This window comes from Hibiscus syriacus, unplaced genomic scaffold (assembly GCF_006381635.1).
Source record: "Hibiscus syriacus cultivar Baekdansim isolate YM2019G1 unplaced genomic scaffold, ASM638163v2 tig00112231_pilon, whole genome shotgun sequence".
Classification (NCBI taxonomy): domain Eukaryota; kingdom Viridiplantae; phylum Streptophyta; class Magnoliopsida; order Malvales; family Malvaceae; genus Hibiscus; species Hibiscus syriacus.
The window spans coordinates 1,642,749-1,654,966 of NW_024063276.1; the positions used below are offsets into that span (position 1 = coordinate 1,642,749).

Sequence of the window (12,218 nt, forward strand, 5' to 3'; positions counted from 1 at the left end):
AGAGTCTGAAAATATCAGTTAAAAGAGTTCTGAAAAAATTTTAATCAAAGATTTTGAAAATATTTCCCCTTTCTAGGTTTTACAATTGAGACAAATCATAAAACAAGAGCTAATTGGATATCAAAGAATTAATTAAACTTTTAATCATTCAATAAATTATAGCTATTTGACAAGTGTCAAGATTAATGTTATCATTGAGGTATGGCTAAGTAAGGAAATGATAAAAAAGTCTCAGGTTGTTATTTTTTGTCAATGGTTTGGTATTCTCATTTATTTGTTGTTCACAGATCTGATGGAGTAGCTTATGTACTCATTTATTGGAAGTGTTCTCCGACTCCCATCTCTCATGTTCTCATTCATGTTGTGCGATACCTTATCAAGGGATTTGTGCGGTCGCCCCTTATGCAATAGTTGCACAGTCTTCATTTTCCACCAGAATGTACTCTTGCAAACCTCAACCTAAAACAAGTTATTTCCTTGCCCCATCAAATTTTGTTGCAAAAATTGGCTCCATTTTCCCCAGCTTCGATCTAGAGCTTCGGAGAGATATTCCTTGAATTCCAAGATACTTCCAGAGAACTTGTCTTGTTTGAAAATGTTTTTCTTCCTTTTGATTTTCAAAATTTTAAAAATAAAAATAAAAAGTGTTTTGAAATAAATATTGCCTCCTTCTAAGTTTCACAATTGAAACAAATCATAAATAGGAGTTCATTGGATATTAAAAGAATCAACTGCTCTTTTAATCTTTGATAACTGTAAATCATTAACAGATATCATGATCAAAAGGTTGGTTTTGAGGTTAGCTGCCTAAACCCTAAGGTTTATTTCATAGAATCGGTCACCTTGAAGATCATGGCATGCCCCTCTTTCTTGGTTTGGCATTTTTGATCGGAGGCGGACAAAATATCACAACTGGCATAGTCAATTACTAGACCCTTTAGAACACTTTTGTTTCAGTTCTCTGAAATCTTCCATTTATTCAAGCTTCGTAGACTCCTCTAGTCAAGGTAGTGCAGAAATAACGATCTAAAAATGAGATTTTTGAGTGCTTGTGTGAAGTTGACTATAACAGGTGTTCCTCAACTCCCTTAGTCCAAATTCACCAAAACTCTTTATTTATTAAATTTTATTTAATTTGTCAATGTTTGGCTAGCTGAATTCAGCTTTATTGTACATATATTTTATAATTGCCTTTATTCGACTAGCTGAAGGATTCATGTCGTCACAAAGTCTTCGACTGGACAAACACAGTGGAGCAAACACCGGATTGCCAAATACTCGATCAATGTCATGGTTTGAATGTAATCTATTCATAAAGCCAGAGCTTTCGAGTTTCCTCTATAACCAATTGCTTTAGTGGAATAGCTAAGCTTTATTGTATACTTATATATATTTTCTATATTCTGGGTATACGGATTCCATTTCTTAAGCTCGTTGAGGAGAACCAGTTATAGCCTAGGTCTTTGTTGAAGGTCAGAAAATCTCATCGTTAGAATTCAATTCCCAAGCAATTAACCTAAACTAGATTCACCTACTTGACCATTTCATCTGAGAATATCATGATCATCATTGAACATCATTAAAAGAAGTAGAAACCAATTATTTTTGTAATCTCATGTGCTAGTTGCCCCATTTTGTTTGCTCCTAACACATACATGAATGCCAAACCCTTTGATTTCTTCTTCATGTGAAGAGAAAACTAGTTAGGTCCCTACAAGAGAAGGGTATGTATTCTGGTGTATCATCTAGATTAAGGTAAAGGGTTCCTTATTTTGCAGGGTTCAATCTTGTCATTTGCCAAATATTTACAACCTAATTTATTAAAAACTTTTAATTAAAATAATATTAAAAGAAATTCAATATTAAAATTTGCTCATTGTTCATTTCCTAAGAAGAAAGCATTTTATTGAAAATGTTTGAACGTCAAGCGACTTACACACATTTAAACATAAGAGGTATAAAAAAAACAAGTTCAAACAAGATGATATACATGAGAATGCAATAAAATTCCTAATTGATGCCCCAGCCGATTCCCAATCAGAATGTCGTATCACATATTAAATGTCAATGCCCCTGAATCAATCAGATCTTGGACCTTGCACTTCAATGCCCCACAATTCTCAGTGGTGTGCCCTGAGCTCCCAATATGATAGTTGCATATGGCATTAAAATCATGACCTTCAGGATATAGGGCTTCTTTTGGTTTGGATTGAACTGGAGTTACAACTTCTTCTCAACTAGTGTTGGGAGCAATTTCTCATATGTCATCGGAATTGGATTGATGCGAAATGCTTCACATTGTTAATTATGGTAGGTTCATGTTCAAGTGAACACCTTGTACTCAATATCTTAAGGTTTTATTGGTAGAAAAATATTGGTTTTGCGTCTAGGATGACGATGGTGTGACTTTATTGGCTTAATGAAAGGTAAGGGTATGCATTTTGCGTATCGAAATGATAAAAATGCAATGTTTCAAGGTCTCAAAGAGAGGAAATGTCAAAATTTGGTTCTTTTGGTAGTGACCATGAATTATTTCGGGTAAAGAATTGAGAGATTTTATTTTGGGGTTTTAGACAGGATAAGAAATGTCTAATATTTCCATATGTCAAAAATCCATAATTCTTGAGGAATTAAGAGAATCCATAATTCATTCGATATTCAAAGAACTAAAGATTAAAATTTGTTCAATTATTCTACCTTAGAAGGTAGCATAAATTCAATCATTAAGACAATCATTAAGATTAAAATATTTAAGTAAATATTAAAGAAAGAACAAAAACGAGTTCAAACAAAACAATCTCTCTGGATACAAATGGTAGATGCAATGCCCTAATAATTTTTTGATTATCCATGCCCCTGAACACATCAGGTTCTGGATCTTGCACTTCAGTGCCTCGCAGTTCTCAATGGAATGTCTAGGGCTTCCCATATGTGGTAGTTGAATACGACATCAGCATCATAAACCTCATGGAATGGGGACTCTTTATTCAGATCATCCTGGAAGGCTCAACCATACAACCAGCTGAACAAGTTCTCACCGTATTGATTTCAGCTTCTTTTTTTAATTGTCAATGTGGTTAGGACCACTTCATCGAATCCTCAACGGATTAATTCCATGTTTTTATGAATGATGCATGTGAAAATGCATAACAAATAAAATGCATATGCAAAATGCAAGATGCAAATGCAGATGCAAAAATACAAGATAGTCCACTTTACAGACATGCCTTCGCTTATATGGTTGAGTTTGAAGTAGATCACTGCTTCGTCTCGGATCTTCGTTCTTGAAAATGATGCCCCTCAAGCGTTCTGTAACCTAACTCCATTAATGCTCCAACGGTGCTAAAGTGTGTTGCTCCTTAATGACTAGCAATGGAATAATGGTAAATGATAATTTACTATTGGATTTCTTCTCAGATCATTGGATCATCATTTCATTCTCGAATGTTGCATGATCTTCGAGCAAGTCTCACTCTTGTATTTTAAACTTCTTTTAGCCTTCAGTGTATGTCTATATATACGACTACTTGATTGAAAACTTTTTGCTCTTCATGTAAAAATTTTCTCTCGAATATCCCCTTGCGGATCAGCACTTTTCGCATTATGTCATGATGATTCCATGCAATGCAAAGAATGATGAAAAATAATATAAACAAAAAAAAATGAGTTAGTACAAGCAAGATAATCAATAGAGTTAAAAATGATATCTATATATAAACATAACACCTACCCGATCATGATATCTACCCGAGAATGATTTTTTTATTAGATAGTAATCCTACCCAGACATGTTTTCTACCCAAAATGATTTACTCAAGAAAATAATCATAATCGCATGGTATCTAGTTCGCATGCTTTTATTCGACAGAATTTAAAGCAAAAAGGAAAGGTTCAGAAATGCTCCTCCTTTGTGTACACTTATTTTGTGTACCAACTGAGGAACAGAGGTTCGATATGACTATAGCTAGGGTGATTGTTCTACGATTCACTATATGCATGGTTTTGGCTCTAACAGGAAAAGGGGACTCGAATTGTCCTTGATGTCGGTGCCCCCTTTGGCTTCCAGACCCTCGATCCTCACCCATTACAGGTTTCGTACGAAAGGAGTTCAATTCAAGGGGATTCATTACCTTATACCCATATAAGTAATAAATCCCTACGAAGGTATAAGGTACGTATCCCATTGGTTATTTGCTAAAATTCATACGAAGAATAAATTCTTACGAGAGTAAAGCATTCACACTGACTTAATTGGAATGTCGAGAGCTTATTTTACGCAAATGCACGTGATGTGTGTGAGGAGGAACATACCTACCTTTGACTCAAAAGGAAAACGAAACAAGGAAAAAATTTGACACAACCTTGACAGAGCTGAAAATATAAATCCAAATGTTAGTACGATAATTAAAAATGATTATGACTTTTTATTTTGGAAAATTGGCAGATTTTGGATTATTGGCGGATTTTAGATTAATTTGAATTAAATTGAATAGAGACACCATCGACCTTTGGGTTAGGTAGAGTGAATACCTAAAAACATCTTTTAAAAACAATTTTAAGAAAATCATTTTTAAGACAAAATGATGGTCTGTGTTTACAAAGATTCGATTAAAATGGGTTTAGGAGTCGGTTACGCATGGGAAAGGATTAACAACCCCCACAGTGCCCAAAATTGGTATTGTGTCGCTTACACGTTGTTGTAAATGGTGGAAATCATGAATCAAATATAAAGTTGAAACTTGATCCTTTTATTAAAGTTAATTAATTTGCTTCGAATCAATTAATTAGAGAAAATTCTTTAACTTGAAAAGAAATCTCGAGATTAGCAATCCTCCGTTGAGAAAGCTATTTCGACTATTTCTTATCCGAAAAATATTCCCTCATCGATAATTATACAAATCGAATATAAAAAATCAATGTTTACATACAAAAAAAATAAATTGATTAACTAAAAAAGTAAATCGAATATAAAATGTAGAATGAAGATCAACAATTTGCATGAAATGAAATAAATTTATTTAGAGACATTCATTACAATATTCAACTTAAAATGAAATGAATTAATAATTAGCAAAATACAATTGATTTATTTCAAGTTCGTATTTGGTTCAAATGTCATATTGGATTACATCGCTTCCATCAAGTGGTGTTTTCCACGCCCATTCTACAAATAACGTTCTTGAAACACAATCGAGTAAATTCATCAATAAATAGAAAAATACAAATGGAAATAAATGCAACTATAAATATACGAAATAAAATATTTACATTAAATGGAGCTAAACATATTTATTAAATACAATAAGAATAACTACGTAATACGTAAAATAAATATTCAATATAAAGGACTAAAATACATATTAGAAAATATTACATATTAAAATAAAAACAATATAAATAAGCTCATTCAATGATTTAAGGGACTAAAATAGCAAAAACATGAAATTAAAGAACTAAAATAGCAAAAGCAGAAACTTAAGGGACTAAAATAATAAAAATAGACATTTAAAGGACTAAAATAGTAAAAAAACAAAAACTTAAGGGACTAAAATAGCAAAAATAGACATTTAAAGGACTAAAATAGCAAAGAATATAAACTTAAGGGACTAAATAGAAAATAAAAATAATCCAGAGCTAAAAATAAAATATTAAACAATACATGTACTATAAATGCAAATAACCCAAAAATAATATTAGGAACCAAAATAAAATGAACAGAAACATAAAGGACCAAACAACAATTAACCCAACTGCCAAATAGTGACTAAAGTATACATCAGGAATACCTCATAGACTAGTTATGTAAATTTCCATTTTCATATAGCAAATAAAGGACTAAAATATCATGAAAGTAAACAAACATGTCATATTCAGTATTTAACCAAAATACAGAAGCAGTGATCAAAATAAAATTTTTATAAATACAGAGTATAATGTACAACTTTACAAAATATTAACAATAGATGGCCTAGTGACCAATACAAACTTTACAAACATGGTGCACAAAATATAACATAAATAAACTACAATAAGTGCTCATAACAAACTTTCCAAAACACAGAGACCCCCCAACCGTAATTTACCCACGCTAAAATTACAAATAGATCCCCCTAAACGGTGTCGTTTTGTGTTTGGTATTTAAAGCCCAAAGTTCAGCCAAAGTTTTATTTTCTCATCCCCTCTTCTCTCTCTTCAAAAATCAGAGAGCCAAAACGCTCTCAAATTCACCCCTCCCCTCTTTGTTTGTTCTCCGCTGTGGAGAGAAGAAATCACCATTCCCCAGCCACTGTAGATCGGTGCCCACGGGGAGAAAACGCCTCTAGGAATCCCCCTTTTTACTCCTCTATCCTAAAAACCCAAAAAAAAACACTCAAACTCTCTTCTTTAAACCCTAAAAACTCACGAAACATCCCCTTTCAAAAGGCTAAAAGGTGTTTTACCTTTGATATAGTGGCTTGCTTTGGTCTCGGTGAAGCCCACGACGGAGGATATTCTAAACTCAAGGTAAACCCCCTCTTTTCTCACCCTTTCCTTTTCATTTTTAAAAAAAAAACCCGAATGCTCTCTGTATTTTTTCTCTCCCCGATTCTCTCTCTAAAATGGTTCCCCCTTTCTCACCGAATGCCCCTGATCTCCTCTACCCTCTCTTTTTTTTAAGTTTTTTCCGTGATTGGTGACGGCTGTTGATGGATATGATGTCTCTATATAGGGTAATAATATCCTATATTTGATAAGAGTTTTTAGGGATTTTCTGACTTCTTGATTGATTTGGCACAGAAAATGGTCACTGTTGATGATGTGTTCTGATCGGCTCTGATCGCAGCTCGGGAAGTTCGGCTAGGAAGCTGAAACACCGAGAGCTGGTGGCTGAGCTGATGTCCATTAGGGTGAAACGCTAGTTTCAGGGTGATCTGGACCGTTGATTGGGTCCAGATTCAACAGCTTGTTGGAGGTGGGGTTGGGAAATCATCAAAAACCCTAAGAGATTTTGGGTTGGATGTTGGTCCTGGATCTCGAGCCGATTTGGGTCGGGTTTGTTGGTAGTTGGGTCATCTGGATTCCAGTTGGGCTTGGGTTATGTTGTTGGGCTAGTGTATTGGGTGTTGGGTTGGTGTATTGGGGCTAATTGGTGGGCTTGTAATCCGGGCTTGGATTAGGGCCTACAAAAAATATAAATTAGTTAATTAATAATAATAATAATATAATTAAAAAAATCGATACTCGGACAAAAACAGGTGTCTACAAGATGCACTGGTAATCCTGCATCTTAGCATAAAGTTCCATTTAGTCTATCAAGTTTCAATCAGTTAATTTAAATTCTAAACCTCTTTAAAATGTTATAGTGTGTTCCTTTAGATAGTTTGGTTAAAATTGGACTAGAATTGAAGAGTAACTTCCAGGTCACTCACTTTCGTCAACCATCTTACTCCCATGTCATCAACTGAGTATAAATTGAAAACACATAATGTATGACTTCAGTTAATCAGAACTTCCAATACTTGGGACTGGAATCCAAAAACCAAAATACATATAGGGTCAATTATTCGGAGTTCGCAATCTTTCTTAGTGTATTACAATACTAATTGACAGCGAGTATAAGAGGATTGATGGGCATTGCTAAGGGTGATTAAATCTAGAAGACTAACCTTTGGATTAAGGACCTTCACTTCATCTTGAAATAAATTTCGAAAAAAGGAAAAACCACAATCTAAGCAAATCACACTATAAACGGTCCCATGTAATTCAAGAGGGTTGCTCCCAGCACTATGATGCAGCTTGGAATATAATCTTGCTAAATTAGTGCCATCACCATTTCTTGTGAATAAGAGATGAAGAAAAATAGTTTCTTACCTGTCAACATTATGTGTTATCATAAAATTTATTCGGCCAGCTTGCTCTAGAGATGCTAAAGCAACATGTGCAGCACCAGGCTGTTCTGCAGTAAACCGCCTCCAGCCAGCATAGCTCCTTTCCCAATAGCGCCTAGGGGCACGACTTGAAGTACAAACTCCTGGTGAAAGAAAATTGAAAATAGTTAGAAATTGAAATGCATGCATTACTTATAGAAAACCAATTAATAGTGAATTACTGCATAAATTTGGTTTTGTGCACTTGGGCATTACACATGTCCATAAATTTGGTTTTGTGTACTTGGGCATTACACATGTCCATAAATTTGGTTTCCCGCATTTAGTAATGAAATCAATTATAAGTAGAAAGATCACAAGTTACTTTTAAGCAAACAATGCATCGGAATTCTTCAACTCTTTAGCTGAATAGCATATTAACTAGACTCCTAGTGTTTATTTGTTCAATACTCACAAGCATGCATGCACATCACTGTAGGTTATGCAAGTGTAAAGTTGTAGGAATTATAGAAATGAGCTGTCAATCCCTTAAGTTGAGTTATTCTCTGTTTTTCAATCCCTTATTTCAAGGGATTACATCTCTTAGGATTAGTATCTTTCCTAACTTAGAGTTTCCTAGTTTAGAGACATAATTTGTATATAAATATGTAATATGTTCTACAAAATGAATGTGTAAATAAAATAACAGATAGTTTCTCTGTTTTCTACATGGTATCAGGTTAGAGCGATCAATCCGATTTTCGCTTCTCTTTAAATAAATTCCTGTTTAACTCTATTTTTTCATGGCTAATTCGGGTCCCTCAGCATCCGAAATCACTTCCCAGACCAGCCCCTCTCAATCAGATTTTTAGATTTCATATTTTCAGAGCAGCAGAGGAAAAATCGCCTCTGGTGTGAACATTGTAAGAAACCATGCCATATGATAGATCAATGTTGGAAGCTGCACGGAAAACTAGCCGATTGGTAGCCCACACGGTCCAGGTTTCAAAAGGAGGCCCATATTACATCTCAAGATGATTCCTCAAGCAGTTTTAGCAAGAAACAGATAGATGAGCTACAGCAGATTTTGAGCAGTATGACAGCCAAGCTTAGCAATGTGACTTATACTGCTACTGATGGAAATAATCCATATGCTTCCTCGATATAATGGATTATAGACTCGGGTGCATCAGATCATATGATAGGAAATATTGATCTCTTGGAGGAATATAGTTAAAGCAGCTTACCAGCTTCTATCAAAATAGCAGATGGCTCTCTCACTACAGTCAAAGGGAGTGGTTTTGTTACATCAAACAAAAATCTACTACTTCATAATGTCCTCTATGTTCCTAGACTTGCATGCAATCTGTTGTCAGTTAGCAAATTAATTAAAGATTTTGGTTGTAATGTTGTGTTTGGTACTGGTGGTTGCATTTTTCAGGCATAGGGCTCGAAGAGGGTGATTGGCAGTGCTAGGTTGGGCAAAGGATTGTACACCCTTGGAGGTAAAGCATCTCATAATCATGCCTTATCCAGTGCTCTTAGGAAACCAATTTTATCTTCTGATCTCAATACCAATAAAATTATGTTATGGCACTCTAGATTAGGTCATCCTAATTTTTTCTATCTTTCCAAAATGTTACCGAACTTATTTATTTTTTAATAAAAGTTTAAGGTCTCATTAAAAACTCCCTTCGTATTCTTCCACATACTAAGAAGTATGTTAAAGAACATTGGAAGGAAGAAAAGAGTGCCTCATAATTTATTAAATAGAACACCAAGTACATGTGAAAACACTGAATACCCTCATAAGGAAATATACATCATTTCAAAAACCATAACACCTAAAAATCTCCCATCGTCAACAAAAAGGCCCCAAAGATAATAACCCAATTTCTAAAATACACCTTAAGCAAAAGGAAGAAAAACAACGTAAAAGAACATAACAAAACAAAGTAAAAGAACATAACAAAACAAAAAACCAACACTTGTTATCATTAAAACTAAAAGAAACGCCTCTGAATAGAGCTCCTGAACAGTTACGATCCAATTGAATGAATAAGTTCTAATGAAATATCGCAATCTTCAGGGACCCAATAATTTGGTCTGAAGGAAGGAACAATTTCTTGCACCATGATTTTGAATAAATTAGCACCGACCTTCAACTCCAACAACTCATCAATTCTTAATTGAGCCTTTGTGAGTATTTGAATTTTTGCCCAATCAAAATACGATGGAAACTCACAGCTGTTGTCGATTACAATAATTTTCCCCACTTAGCTGCAATGTTTTTGAAAGTATCCCAATTCCAAGCGTGAAAATGAACTCCTTCGCGAACTAACCACACGTGGCGGCACTCCACCACCATACTTTCTGACCAAGCTTCAACTCTAGAAAACCATTTTACAAGAGTCTCTAATTTATCATTCTTCACACTGATCAATGAATCAGAGTCTTCAAAAACCATTAAAACTACATTTCTAGCAGCTCTCATTAGCGTGAAACCAGGAGTCCTTTGGCTTGTATTTGGTTAGCAAGATTACCAATTTTGATGAAGCTCTTGCACCAGCCCACAAGATAGTTACTCAACACGTGAAATTTATCTTCTTCCACAATATCATCAACTTCACCGTGTTTATTCCTCGAACCAACTTCATTCCCAGACTTACGTTGAACAACCGTTGAGGACTTTCTCCAATAAGACTGTCGAGGATTATATTTGGCCAAAGAGACTCTAATTTTGTTTTCGTAAATATGAGCACCATTCATCATTGATATCGTTTTCCTTGCTTCTTAAATTGTTGCATAGCGAATGAACCCAAAATGAACCCCTCATGATGAACACCCGTAGAGCAGCAACGAAACTCGACTCTATGATGAGGGGGTTTTGATCACTAAAAGATGCAGATCTTGGTGTTAAAATGGTATCAAACACGGATGGAGGTTGGCGGTGAAAATCGATAGTGAACAAAGTTAAGATGTGCGCCGATTGAAAGACATTTTTGTAAATCTAAGATCATATTTGGAATCTACATAAGCAGACGATCTTCCCTGAGAAAAACGGGGAACGGCGATGGTGGATGGTGGACGGTGAACGGTGACAGTGGAAAACGAATGGTGATAGCAGTGGTACGGCCACCAAAATTCCCAACCAAGATAGAAAGGAGAGGGAATCGGGTTTGAAAAAAAAAGAATACACCAAGAGAGAGGCGGGACCTTCTCTCACTCCATCTTTATTTTCTTGTGAAATTTTTCAAACAGCCAAACACACTAGAAAACCATATATTGCTGCCAAATTTGAACCAACAACACCTTTTTCCATCATCTATAGTGACATTTGGGGCCCTTCTCTTGTCAAAAGTATTTCTGGGTATAAGTGGTTTGTGTCTTTTATAGATGATTACTCTAGGACAACATGGGTATTCTTAATGAGAGAAAAGTCTGAGGTTGAGTCTCTCTTTAAAAGTTTTTATCACACAAAAATCAAAATTCTAAAGAGTGACAATGGGAATGAATATTTGAATAAATCCCTTGGGTATTCTTTAAGGAAAAAGGCATTGTTCACCTCACTTCTTGTGTCAACACGCCTCAACAAAACGGGGTAGCAGAAATGAAAAATAGACATCTTCTAGAAGTTACTAGGTCTCTTATGTTTGCTGCTAATGCTCCTAAGTATCTTCGGGGGGAAGCTCTTCTTACAGCCACTTACCTCATTAATAGAATGCCAAGTAAGACTTTAGATTTCAAAATTCCTACTAAGGTTCTATTTTAGGTTTTCCCCCATTTTAAACATTTAAACTCAAGTCTTTCTCCTTGCGTGTTTGGGTGTACAACCTTTGTTCATATCCACAACAGAGGGAAATTAGATCCTAGGTCCATAAAGTGTGTGTTCTTGGGCTATTCTTCGAGTCAGAAGGGTTACAAGTGTTACTCACCTTCCACAAAAAGACCTATGTCTCCTTTGATGTTACATTTTTTTAAACCAACCTTATTTTTCATGAACAAAAATTCAGAGGGAGAGTTACAAGGAATTTCAGCCTGTTCAAACCAATATTTCTTTACAGTCTATCATTTCTTTACCTATTACTGTCTCTCCAAAGCCGGCTAGCACTGTCCCAGTTCATAGTGAGGGTGATGTGAATAACCTAAATAACTCTGATGAATTACCTTCATCCTTATCTCAACACTCTAGTCCATGCAAAACACCTTCCACCACTACCAAAAATGCACCTAACAATGACCCTGAAACCATAACTCCCCAACCGAAACAACTCAGTGTTTACTCAAGAAGAAGGAAAATTATTGCTGAAGAAATCAGTCAGCATAGTATTTGCCAAGAACCAGATTCGGATCCTGTTGCAGCTGAAACAT

The 12,218-nt window shown here is 35.1% G+C and overlaps 1 protein-coding gene across 1 annotated transcript in view; it reads right to left on the reverse strand.

Moving 5' to 3' along the window:
- Positions 1-10,341, reverse strand: part of LOC120176216 (NAD-dependent protein deacylase SRT2-like) — a 53,774-nt gene extending 43,433 nt beyond the window's left edge. Inside the window, exons 1-3 of the mRNA XM_039182679.1 lie at positions 10,218-10,341; positions 7,852-8,011; positions 7,647-7,788 (exon numbers count right to left, since the gene is read on the reverse strand). Of these exons, the coding sequence (XP_039038610.1) occupies positions 7,647-7,788; positions 7,852-8,011; positions 10,218-10,341 (426 nt within the window). The remainder of the gene's footprint in view (positions 1-7,646; positions 7,789-7,851; positions 8,012-10,217) is intronic.
- Positions 10,342-12,218: the final 1,877 nt, after the last annotated feature.